The sequence below is a fragment of the Aricia agestis genome, chromosome 15, assembly GCF_905147365.1.
Source record: "Aricia agestis chromosome 15, ilAriAges1.1, whole genome shotgun sequence".
In the NCBI taxonomy this organism is placed as follows: Eukaryota; Metazoa; Arthropoda; class Insecta; order Lepidoptera; family Lycaenidae; genus Aricia; species Aricia agestis.
In genome coordinates, this window is record NC_056420.1 from 7740130 (window position 1) to 7754221 (window position 14092).

The window sequence follows — 14092 nt, forward strand, 5'->3', positions numbered from 1 at the left end:
GCTCCCATGCAAAATCACAATTTTTGCCTATTTTTGCTCTATAATGGTACGGAAGTCGGAACCCTTTGTGCGCAAGTCCAACTCGCACTTGGCCGAATTTTATAAAACGATCCTCTTCAAACAATAATTGAGTTATTCGATTCTGTTGATTAATTCCGGCCGCTTTCTCTCAACTTCTTGCTTTAATCTCATCAGTTGTTCGCAGTACAGTTCAGAATCGATGGTCCTGCCTGGCGGTAACAGGTCATAATGGATAATGCCCTTCCAATCCCACCACACAGCGTCACCTTGTTGAGTACATGGTTTATTAGGTTTCTTTCAGTGAGCTCATGAGGCACCCAAATATTGAGCTTTTTGTGTACCCAGCTTTTTTCAAATGCGTCAAAACCATATTGTGGTCAATCCCCAGTTCTTCAGCTACATCGTAACTACTAATATCCTGATCTTGCTCAACTTTTTCAAAAATGGCAACAGCTTTGTCCGTAACAGAGCGACCAGAGCGACGTGCATCTTTGATATCAAAATTTCCGGATTTGCGCTACTCTCACAGATACCGCATTAGGTAAACATCAAATATTTTTTCGCGGCTTGTGTTGCATTTTTACCTTTTTTATAATAAAATTTTAAAATGTATCGTATTTCTTCATTAGAATCACTCATTTTAACAATAATAAAAACAAATGAATATCTCACATTTACTTAATTTGAATTTGGAATAATTGTCTTCTGTAAAATTAAAACTTTTTAATGATACCAAAATCAGCCAGATACAATTGGTATAGCCCAAGAGATTTTATGACAAGTTCATACATACTATAATGCGAAAAGACTTTTTCCCCAACCTATTATTACTGCAATGTTTTCACGCTTGAGGTAGCACATACGAATAATAAAAACTAAGGAAAAGTAACTCCGTCAAAAAACATGCTCCAAAATACTTGTCAAAAAAGTGTACCTTAGGTACACATTTCAATACATTTGCAATACGATTCATGCAGAATTTTACGGTCGGATCTTAGGATATTAGGTGACCTTGAGCAGTACTAGGCTGACGTTACATGACAGATCAAAAGGAACCAAATTTAAAACGGTAATAGTATGGGAGTTACGATTCCTTAGTTTTTATTATTCGAACGGTAGCACCAGCATATTAAACAGTAAACAAAAAGGACGCGTTGGACATTTGACAACATTTCTGTCAATATTTTGATATGGCGTGTGCAACATGTCGGATTTTGATCGGTTTATTTATTGTAGATGCTAGAGTTCGCTCTGCTTCGAACTTTGCGTAATATTCCCGATTTCTAAAGTCTTTCGCGAGATAAACAAAATATTGTGAGCAACGTGTACTAATGGGTCGCTTATACGGGCAACTAAAATTGCTCAACTCCAGTCAATTCTCGTCAACTTTGACGTCACGACTACATCAAGCAATTTGCGGCAACAAGCAGCAATATTGCGCAATACAATAATGAGTGATGTGGAGATCGAATATTTGAGCGATATGACATTGAGGGATATGAAATAAATTGCTCCTTGCTACACTAATTGCTCCAGATCAGACCAGACCAGACATTCGTATCGCCGAGCAATTATTGCCCGTGTAAGCGCTTCTTAAGATAAAGTTTAAGTTATTTTGTGTCAAGTTAATTAATTGTTCTGTCAGCAATGTTCTGTGACACTTGCCACAGACACTATTACCCCAGCTATTACAGTCTCCGTGAATTGCAACGAACTTCAGTGTAAAGAGCAAAATAGTTCAAGAATGATAGTCTATTTGTTGTGCTATTAAGACCTTTCACGTACTAACAACGTGTTTTTAGTTTAACTGCCGCACTCAGAGACATTAATGATTAAACTTCAATTTAATAAGAGTTTCACAGATAATATAATTATATATGGGGCTTATGTATTTTTTTTTAATTTGACACAAGCCCCATAATAATATATTATCTGTATTTTTGTATTCTTCAAAAATTTCTTAAGTTGTGTATTTCCATTCGACAAGTTATGTAATTTATAACAATCCATACTAATATTATAAATGCGAAAGTATCTCTGTCTGTCTGTCTGTCTGTCTGTCTGTCTGTCTTGCTTTCACGCCAAAACTACTGAACCGATTGCAATGAAATTTTGTACACAGTTATTCTAGAGTCTGAGAAAGGACATAGGCTACATTTTGATGTGGGAAAATATCTTATTTCCATGAAAATATCGATGAAAATGAATTCGCATTGCGCGTGGCCAGCGCTCATCCCGGGGGTCCTGGGTTCGAGTCCCGCAGGCGGAACAAAAAGTTTTCAATGTTCCTGGGTCTTGGATGTGTATTAAAATAAAATTTCAAAAATCTTAAACATATTTTATGTATAATATTATAAAAAATCCAGAAATATATCGACGCAATGAACATTTTAGTTCTAATACGATTCAACAGATGGCGTTTTATTTTTTTACTTTATTGTAACATAGAACTAATCATACTTATTAGTTAGTATGTTTTTGTTTATAGTTTTTAATACGTTAGAATATTATGTTTATCCATACTAATCCATACTAATATTATAAATGCGAAAGTATCTCTGTCTGTCTGTCTGTCTGTCTGTCTTGCTTTCACGCCAAAACTACTGAACCAATTGCAATGAAATTTTGTACACAGTTATTCTAGAGTCTGAGAAAGGACATAGGCTACATTTTGATGTGGGAAAATATCTTATTTCCATGAAAATATCGATGAAAATGAATTCGCATTGCGCGTGGCCAGCGCTCATCCCGGGGGTCCTGGGTTCGAGTCCCGCAGGCGGAACAAAAAGTTTTCAATGTTCCTGGGTCTTGGATGTGTATTAAAATAAAATTTCAAAAATCTTAAACATATTTTATTTATAATATTATAAAAAATCCAGAAATATATCGACGCAATGAACATTTTAGTTCTAATACGATTCAACAGATGGCGTTTTATTTTTTACTTTATAGTACCATAGAACTAATCATACTTATTAGTTGTTAGTATGTTTTTGTTTATAGTTTTTAATACGTTAGAATATTATGTTTAATAATATAATCACTTGGTATAATAATAATCAATCTATCTTATCTTATAGAACTCCTACTGCATTTCTAATCCATACTATCCATACTAATATTATAAATGCGAAAGTATCTCTGTCTGTCTGTCTGTCTGTCTGTCTTGCTTTCACGCCAAAACTACTGAACCGATTGCAATGAAATTTTGTACACAGTTATTCTAGAGTCTGAGAAAGGACATAGGCTACATTTTGATGTGGGAAAATATCTTATTTCCATGAAAATATCGATGAAAATGAATTCGCATTGCGCGTGGCCAGCGCTCATCCCGGGGGTCCTGGGTTCGAGTCCCGCAGGCGGAACAAAAAGTTTTCAATGTTCCTGGGTCTTGGATGTGTATTAAAATAAAATTTCAAAAATCTTAAACATATTTTATGTACTAGCTGTTGCCCGCGACTTCGTCCGCGTGGACTTCAGTTTATAGTACTTTATAGCGCGCGATGTCAACAAAATTGGTGTCAAAAGCTTTTATAAAAAAACCCTGGTACCCCTTAAATCAATACAGCTGTGCAGTGTGCACACAATAAGTATTTCATTTTTTTATATTAAACTTTATATTTTATGCCAAATTTTAAAGCTTATTTAGCCCTCCGATTACACAACTTTACCCATAAACTATTTATCATTGATAGATTTAAGGTTACGTCACTGCACAGATAAAGTACTGAGTTATTTAATACCGTAGAATAGATATAACAATCGAAAAAAATCGAAACTTAAATGTAAGATGATACCACGTCTTATAGGAAGACTTTTGAGCAAGCGTCAGCGCGATGTAGAAGACGCACGGCGCCATCTATTATGAATTGTTGGAACTAACTTAATTTGAACAAATTTACGCATTTTCACCCCCTTACAACCCTTTTTTCCAGTAAAAAAAGTAGCCTATGTCCTTTCTCAGGCTTTAGACTATCTGTATACAAAATTTCATTACCATCGGTTCGGTAGTTTTGGCGTTTGGCGTGAAAGCGAGACTGACAGACAGACAGACAGACAGAGATACTTTTGGCGTTTGGCGTGAAAGCGAGACTGACAGACAGACAGACAGACAAAGATACTTTCGCATTTATAATATTAGTATAGATTATGTGCACATTGCACAGCTGTTTTTGGGTATTTTGATTAATTAAGGGCCGCGCTACACCGGAATGGCAGCGGCAAGGCGAGCACTTTCAGCGCTGCCATTCCGGTGTAACGCGGCCCTAAGAGGGGTACCACTTACCAGGGTTTTAAAAAGTTTTTAAATTTGACACAAATTTTGTTGACACCGCGCGCTATAAACTAAAGTCCACGCGGACGAAGTCGCGGGCAACAGCTAGTTTTTCTTATAAAACAACTTTCATAAACGCAATAATTTAACATAGCTTTATTAGCTATCGAACAAAAACGTCATAGTTTTGTCATTTTGTATGGAGCGATTTGGGAAGGTCTATTTTATGTTAGTTTTGAATTTTGATATCTTGGAGGGTTTTTAAGCTATGAGAGTCATTAATTTTTCTATTTTTGAGTGGTCCTTTACCAACAAGAAAAAAAAATAGTCGTCATGCCTATTGTTCAATCAAAATCATGTGCGGTGTGCCAATAAAATTAACAGCCCCCTCCTGAAGCACTGGGTCCATGCACACGTGCATGTATCCGGTGCACCAGAGGGTGGGAAATATTTAAATTAATAACATTTATTTCCTGCTAGTTTAAGAATTTTTCTATGGGTTATATTTTACCTGAAATAAACGTATTTTATTTTTTATTTTTAGCTTCGCGCATTAATATTACCTACGCAATACGTAAAGCGCTTCCACAATGGATAAACGTTTTACGATGAAATCTATTACGTTATTCTGTGTTATTGGTTATTTTTATCAATCGCTTATACCGTGAGCGCGTGTAATATTTTATATTTTGGACCCTTTTTTATTGGAAAATGAGTGTTACGGGCTTACCCTAACCGCCTACCTTTTTTTAACGACCGTGTTTATCTTAAAGATAAGTCAAAAGTAAGAGGTGGTGTAGTTAAATATTGTAAGCCAAAACACTGTACAGTGAGGTAAATATTTGTATTTTTATAAAAATATTCAAAAAAGTACGTACTTCTGGAATAGTAATATACTTTTAACTACCCATTACACAACAGTAAACTTATCGTACTAAAATAAAAACCATTAAAATATTACGTCATAGTGTTTAAAACGAAAAATATTTTCAGGCCAAAAACCGGAGCAAACAAAACATCTCGATCAGTGTTTTAAGCATAAAAGGATAAAAGTTATACACACGTCTTTTACTTTGATTATAATAGTACGTATTTAAATAAAACTAGCTATTGGACCGAGCTTTGCTCGGTATTCGACAAAACACGAATAAAATGACATTTTCTAAAAATGATTCCTAGCTAGATCGATTTATCGCCCCCGAAACCCCCTATATACTAAATTTCATGAAAATCGTTGGAGCCGATTCTGAGATTCCAATTATATAATAAATACAAGAATTGCTCGTTTAAATATATAAGATATTATGCCTCGCAAACTGTAAATATAAAACAGTGTTCTTATTAACTTGATTCACGAACAAACAGATAACAGGTGATGTTGACATAGGTCTACGTAATTACAAACTTCTGAACCGTTAACACTAACTAGATTTGTGAAATACAAAATATTTACTTGCAGAATTAGGAGGTTGTACTAATTGTAAGTGGTAGACTTGGCCGTTTGTTTTTTTTAATAAAACTATTGTACACCAGAAAAGGTGCAAACTGCATAATTATTAATCATTTTGCACATAACATCTGTGTGTCTGTCTGTTTGTTACCTCTTCACGCCCAAACCGCTGAACCGATTTGGCTTTAATTTGGTATGGAGATACTTTGAGTCCCGGGAAACGACATAGGATACTTTTATTCCGAAAAAATACGTGGGAGAGCCATGCTTCGGCACGAATGGGCCGGCTCGACCGGAGAAATACCACGTTCTCACAGAAAACCGGCGTGAAACAGCGCTTGCGCTGTGTTTCGCCGAGTGAGTGAGTTTAGCGGAGGCCCAATCCCCTACCCTATTCCCTTTCCTACCCTCCCCTATTCCCTTCCCTTCCCATCCCTACCCTCCCCTATTACCCTATTCCCTCTTCAAAGGTCGGCAACGCACCTGCAGCTCTTCTGATGCTGCGAGTGTCCATGGGCGACGGAAGTTGCTTTCCATCAGGTGACCCGTTTGCTCGTTTGCCCCCTTATTTCATAAAAAAAAAATGTACGGTTCCAACGCGATATACGAAATAATTATAAAATATAAAACAAATTATTGAAATTATTCTAATCCTTGTTACAGGTATCCTGGATCCGGAAACGGGACCTCCACATCCTGACAGTGGGTGTGCACACATACAGCAGCGACGCGCGATTCGCGGCGCTACACACTGACGGCTCGGACGAATGGACGCTGCGGGTTGCGCACGCGCAGCCGCGCGACTCCGGCGGCTACGAGTGTCAGGTGTCCACCGAGCCTAAGATCAGCCAGTCTTTCTGGCTTACTGTAGTAGGTGAGTTGGATAATGGCTACGTAATACCTAGTATGTGATTCGGATACTGGTCAAACTGATCAGTGATCACGCATACGGGAATGCACAAAACGAGTCCGGTGAGGTGCCTGCGGTCACTCTGACTGGAACTAGCCATTTCCCCGTACATGGAAGCCACCCAAAAAGGTTAGAATTTCAGGGCTAATTACCCAGCACAGAAGATTCCACATTTCATTGTCGTACACTATCTGAATTCTGACCGTAGCATACCGCATACGCAGAATACAGTATACGTCTTCTCCACAAAATGTCAATGTTTCTCAGTACAGTAAAGTTTCAGCCAATAATATCAGAATGAAAATGGCCGGGAGACGGAGATATTTTTGTCAAACATTCGCAAGGGCTCTAAAAAGCTCGTATATTGATACAGTAGCGGGTCTTGGCATCGTACAATGTGTGATGTGACAACAACGTAAAGTCTGGGACTCGTACACACCCAGGAATGCATTGAAAAGTCAGATCGGCCTGCGGTCAGTCCAACCGCGGATTCGATCGGTCTACAGGGCTTAATAAGCTTCTATTGTCCCATTAGGATTATAGCTGCAACAAGGCCAAATAAGATGTAAGCTAAGATGGCTTAATAGCTGCTTTATGGATATAGTTTATGATAATGGAGGCAAAGTTATCCCTTAGGTGCTGGTGATTTAAGAAGCAAAGCTCGACTGGTACGCTTCGGGGTGGTTCTATAAATTAAGCTCAAAGCAGCTTTCAGCCGTAGCTTACAATAACGTAGGTGTTTGGCGGTACATCAAAGCTAAGCTGCAATAACAAATCTCTGGCTACAAACATTGGATTGTCTTTGAAGGAACGTATTTGTTTCTGAGAAGTCTGAAAACATGAGGTTTTCTTGGAAGGCAATTTTCTAAGATGTGGATCTGATCTATTAGTTTATCTTGTTGAATAAGAAAATATAATGTAGTAATTTATTTCGAACGCTAATGAGGCCTACTATCTAACATATAAAATAATATAATTATATGTTAGATAGTAGGCACTATCTAACATATAAAATTCTCGTGTCACGGGGTGCGTGGTTGAACTCTTCTGAAACGGCTCGACCGATTTTCGTGAATCTTAGCGAGCATATCGGCTAGGGTTGAGAATCGGACAACATCTACTTTTTATATTGATAAGTAGGTACATTTGTTGAATAAATAATAGTAAATTATTACAACTCGTGACTGACGGCGACCATTGTTTGTGAGACGGGATAGCGATGGACGTTGCCATGGTGCCATACTTATTTAGCCACTTCAATAAAATAATGTGGGTGGAATACTTTATATTGCAAAACAACATTTGCCGGGACAGCTAGTAATAATGGAAATTCGAAAGTCCGTTCGTTTGTTACCTTTTTAGAAGTATGAGTAGGTATACTGTCAAAAATATGTCTTACTAGATTTAGGACATATTATTTTTGCTAACTGCTCGCCCCGTTTTGATGTTTGATTGGATCATTAATTACGGTACAATTGACGTTTACCGTTACCGGGGTATTGTGCCGACAATTATGTCTAATGAACGTCTTGGATGATCCTTTGTGTTCATCATTAAGGCATATTGGGAGCAGCTATGATCTATTAAATTACGCAAAGTAATACAATATAGATAACACTGTGTGATATTAATTAAAATATTAAATTATATAATTAATTAACCCGTCGATCGTGGGAAAACGAGACACAATAGATATTATATTGTGTCTCGTTCACCGGTGAGCGTATGGGACTTAATGAATGAAATAGAATAAGTCACGGTTTTATCAATTTTGTCATAATAACTAATAAGAAATCAATAATATCAAATAGGATTATAGGAATAATTTTATAGTTATTACTCTTTACCTATTGCCGTCGCGTTCTTGGTAGAGCTTGTCTAACTTAAAATGACGCGCCCCTCCCTCGTATTGACAGTACAAAATTTTTCATTTATATCAACTAGTGAAGTGGTGGGGCGCGTCTACCCTATATTATATTGTTTATTTTTCTCTATGGCCGCGTCATTTCTTAGGCAAGCCAAGCTCTACATCGGTTATGGTACGAAACAAATTTCAACACAAATAAGTTGCGGGCAACATCTAGTTATTCATTCATATCTCAAAATTTTAAGTAAAATCTGACACGGCATTGCCATAACAAACAATCCTGACAGAACGTGCCGGAAAAATCAAACAAAGCCACAATCATTATTAAAACAGGGACGCGTACAAAAAGTAAAAACCAAACAACAAAAACAATGAAACAATTTAGCGGTAAAATTTTAAAAGTTTTTCACCACTTATCACGAAACAGGCGTCTCTGAGAGTGGCCATATTTTATTCATGCCGTACAAAAAACGTTTTATACTGTTTTATACTTTAATTCTTGGCTTTGGTCAGATAATCCTATGCGTGGATAAAAAGATAGAACCTTACGATTTAAATCTATGATCTCAATTATAGTAATTTAGTACGCTTTAACAAAAGCAATTCTTAGGTCTTATTGTACCTTTTAATGGAAGGATTGCGAACAGAGCAAACTTCATAATATTGTCATAATTTTTTCCTACTAGAAGTTACTATACTCAGAAATGCAGTTGTCGCAAAGACCGTGCGTTTTTTCGTGACAAAAACGATTCTAAGTACGTAAAGTTTTTTTTTTTATGAGCAGGGGTAACCCATCATGGGTCTCCCGTGTTGGGTACGTGCCTCGGTTAAGCTGAAGTATAGGTATATAGTTATGTGAGACTCTTACTCACTAAAACCACCTGCAGTTGCCTTCAGCCGTATACGGAGGGTTGTCCTGATCTGTCTACCACAGGACTCCCTCTAGGTAAAGTTTCCTACTAGAACCCTTTACAAGTAAAGAGGTAATGTAAAAACTTTTGAATTTGTAATTTATTAGTATGAAAGTATTATATGTATGATATTATAGACTCAGACTTAATATCAGTACCCGCAGCAGACACTTCAAAAGTCTTCTTGAGTTACTCTCGCACGAAACCTCAGTATAAAACTTAGAAGCAATCAGGGCAACTTGTACCGGGTTAATTACGTCATAAATTGCATATTTGAGCGCGTGTAAACAAATTAAAGTTTTCTTATTTCAAGCATAATATGTTCCGAGGTCTCATAAAGTTTAGTGTAGCTGCTCAGACAGTGGCGTAGCTAGGTAAACTAGGACCCCGGATCATACTGGCTAGACGTTTTACGAGAGCGAAGCCCGCAGATCAGAGCCTTTTTAAGAAATGTGACGTCTGATGCAATTTAAATTCAATTTTAAATCTACTCCACTTATTTAAATATACCATCTACAACATACACATTGTAAATCAATGATTGAGGGGCCCCCTGAGTTTGGGTGACCGGGGCAAGGGACCCTTTAGTAATTACGCCACTGCTTAGGCTAAGCTGTCTTCGCTAGAACTTGGAGTTTTCTTAATCTTCCAACCTCGCGTGCAGCACTTTGGAACACCTGACTAATATTATTCATATCACAGTATACAAAGTTCAGAATTTAATAAACGCTTGTAATTTTAAACATGCAATAACTTTGGTGGAATTGCCTATGTGGTAATTATTAATCAGGCTGGTGAATATTAAACTAGCTGCCGTGTTGAAGAAAAATAGGTAAAGTTTGTTAGTAAAACAAGTGCACTTGTGTTTAGTTTTATACTTCAGCGAGTTTCTTATTTTTCACTCATCAAGTTGTATATCGTGAATGTTATGTTGTTAAAGATTGCGATAACAGTATCCTCAGTAATAGTTTAACTGATAAACTAAACAGTTTTTAAGATAAGTTTAAAATAAGTGACGCCGCGGCTAACATTGTATTGCTTTTGATGACGCCTTGATAATTTGGCTGCAGCGATATCGATTTTTCTCAACAATGACTAAAGCTAAGAAATTAAAGTTCATTGTCAGTATTCATCATGTCTTTATCTTTGAATTACCCATAGCATAACACGATTGGTCAACTTTTATAATACAGAATAATTAATCAAAAAGACCTCTATACACGGAATTCTAATTTTGCCAACAGAGGAGAGTGATATAAGCTTTCAAAATTTGTACATAGACTATCTCAAGCCTACACTATAATTTGCCCATAGCTTATAAGAAATAGATTTATGGATTTTAAATGACACGACAAAAACCATTTTGTCGCTTACGCCCTTTCCATTTCTTGCTGTTCCATTTCTTGTTTTCTATGCCGGGCCGGCCTCTCATAGAAAACAAGCGATCTAAAACATAATATCTAAAACGATCACCTTAAACACAAACCCTTAAACAAATTCATAACACGCATATTTTCCTAAACATTCCAATTTCGAAATTGATTTATTTTACAAGCACATTTATTTCAAGTCGGCCACTATGAAAAATTGATACCGAGTAAATCCGTTCATGCATATTATAGTAAGTGATGTTGGATCGTCGGGAATGTATCAGTTTTTGAGGACCCATGTCAAATCCCTCGGGTTATCCGTCCGTCGCGCGCTGAATATTTTACTCTAAGGCCTTCTGATTTATAGCAAATAATATAGGTCTAATGTTTTAACATTTAAACGGTTTTCCTAAGACCTGTAAATCAATTTATTTCAGCTGAAATTGCTCCGTGCAACTTACGCGAATTAGTGCCACCGCCTATAAAGCTGGCCGCATAGACACGTTTTCCGTATGCGATTTCCTAATGTGGAATTCCGTAAGATTCGATCCGTTCGGAAAAAAGGAAAGGTGTGCGCCAGTTAATGTACTTTTTACTGATTTGGATTTCCGAATTCGAAAAACGTGTGTTTGCAGCCAGCCTAGTAACCCAGCCAGACAAGTCGGTGTTAGCGACGCGACGCGACCGTACCGCCGCGCCTTACTGCACCGTGACGCTATTTAAAATGTATAAAAATGTCTATGGTTTTGTCGCGCTTTTCGTCCGTCGAAACTCCTCCTCCCTTAACCTATACTCGGGTCACTTCTTAAGACAGAACATATCTCTTCTAATGTATCGTACATTATTACATTTTCTTTCTTAATAGCAAACAACTTCTAACTGTAATTCTTCGTCAACAGTATCAAAGGCGGAGATCTTGTCGGGTCCGGAGCTGTTCGTCAGAGCCGGCTCCGACATCAACCTAACCTGCATCGCCCGTCATGCGCCGGACCCACCCAGGTTAGTCAATCATTCAACCACACTCAAGGGCGTTGACAAGGGGGGGGCATGGTAGCAGTTGATTCTCTAGAGATCAAATGTAGTAAAGTTTAATACATATTGATCTCTCAAGAGAGAACAAGACATACACTTGAGGCAAAGACTCTCAAAGTGTATGTCATGCTCTTGACAGTACCAGGCGTTCAGATTTTTTATATATTGCCCTAAAATTGCCCTCTTTTCACTTTTGTAAGGAAAAAACTATGACACTGGGGCGCTTGCCCATATAAATCACACAAAAAATTTGCTCGTTCAGCGCTGCTACTTTCACAATGACTGTATATAATATAAGGGTAAAGGGACACATACACACTCTGAAGTACAGTTATCACTTAGTTTTGTTACACCTTTTTTTAGTTATACGTTATTCAATTTGCGATAAATTATTCAAATGCGCACTTATTACATTCTATTGAGCAGTGCTTTCTTCAACAGTTTCATCTACTGGTACCGGGGTACCAACGTGGTGAACTACGCGCAGCGCGGCGGCATCAGCGTTGAGACTGAGCAGAGAACCCGCACCAGCCGCCTGCTGATAGCTCGGGCTTCGCCCCGGGACTCCGGGAACTATACGTGCGCGCCAAGTAGCTCAGGTAAATTCGAGAGTATCTTGTATTCCGTTATTTGAAAGAAAACACTATAGGAACCAGCCCTAGTAGACAAGTAGCAAGCGATTATCGTAAACGCTAACAAAATGTATGCGATTTGACATAAGTCATCGCTTCGCTAGCGAATACTAATGTCATATCCCATTTTGTGGCGTTGGCATTTACGATAATCGCTTGCAGCTTGTCTAGGCCCTCAGGTGATGATATTATTGTGATTATGACCTCACATTCATATAAATAGTCACAACAAAGCACCTTCTATGCTTAATTAATAAGATATAAGCGTAAGCACAGTTCAAAGATTGCTCGCTGAAAGGGAAATATGAATATAAGTAAAGATGAAATATGAAATGCATACCTACCGCATGCTGTGTAGGACCTTAAGGTTTTTTTGGTGAGAGGAGGGCTGATACGTTGAAAGAAAAATGTGTCTTGCGACATCAATGTAGGCAGGCAATTGACAGCAGATATTTTCTAATTTTGGCCTGTTGCATTGCTGTAAGAAGATACAAAATCAACCTGTTATAGAGCGGTTGCACGCGCACGGGAATACGCTATTGGTATATCAGTCATCAGACAGCTGGTTATTGGTAGCTATATTCCAGAATATTTTGTTGCGCTTATTGCCACGTTCTGTTTCACCAAGTAATCTTAAAGTCATGCAATTTAGTAACTTAGACATTTCTCCATAGATTCAGCGTCAGTCGTGGTCCATGTGGTAAGCGGCGAGCGACCAGCGGCAATGCAGAGCAACGCTCTCAAAACCACCCCCGCGCTGCCCCTGACTCTCATACTAACCATCATCTTCAGTCAAAGCAGAAACGTACTAGCCGAAACCCTCTACGCTATCCAGACATTCCTTCCCAGATTAGACATAAACATATTAAAATATATAACGAGATGACGCGTATACCTATGATTAAATCGTAATTAGGATCGAACGAATTATAGTGGAGTAATTAACGTTTTTCTATAAGTCGATTAGTCCCGGGCGCCATTTTGAATGTTTTGACAGCTGTCAGATTTAAAATGAAGTGACAATAACACGTGATTACGTATTTTTTCATAGACATTGACTTTTTAAATAGTTTTAATTTGAAATTGTTTTGAAACTTAATAATTTTAAGCTGGTTAAAAGATAGACCTAATTCTACAAATACTGTATGATTTTGTTCTTATATTGTTTTAAGTTTGATTATCCTGTTTCGATTCCTTGTAAATATTTCAAAGTGTTAAACATTCAAAATGGCGACTCGGCTGTTATATTATAAAATATTTCCCCTAATGTGCTACATAAGAATATATCATCGAAAACTATTAGTAATATCTAATTAATATATTGGCTAGCAAGTAAAATTGTCGGTTAAGACCACTCAAATTGTCAATAAAAAGAGAAATTAACTAAAAATCGATTTTAATAAATTATTACTCATAAAGAATACTTAATAAATAATAATATTATTTTGTATATAACTTGTTTTATCATGCTTGTCCAAAAATATAGTTATGAATGAAATTCATGAACTTGTGAGTTGTGAATTAGTAATATAGTTTAATGATATTATTTATATTATATTTATTATCACGTAATCATTCGTAAAATATTTATATTATAATATGTATAAATATGTATAAAGAAATCGT

At 37.1% G+C, this 14092-nt stretch overlaps 1 protein-coding gene across 1 annotated transcript in view; it reads left to right on the plus strand.

Annotated features, from left to right (window-relative positions):
* LOC121734302 (limbic system-associated membrane protein-like) overlaps positions 1-13515 on the plus strand; it is a 66414-nt gene extending 52899 nt beyond the window's left edge. Inside the window, exons 3-6 of the mRNA XM_042124828.1 lie at positions 6408-6618; positions 11702-11801; positions 12276-12433; positions 13141-13515. Coding sequence (XP_041980762.1) covers positions 6408-6618; positions 11702-11801; positions 12276-12433; positions 13141-13352 — 681 coding nt within the window. The 3' untranslated portion in view covers positions 13353-13515. The remainder of the gene's footprint in view (positions 1-6407; positions 6619-11701; positions 11802-12275; positions 12434-13140) is intronic.
* The last annotated feature ends 577 nt before the right edge of the window (positions 13516-14092 follow it).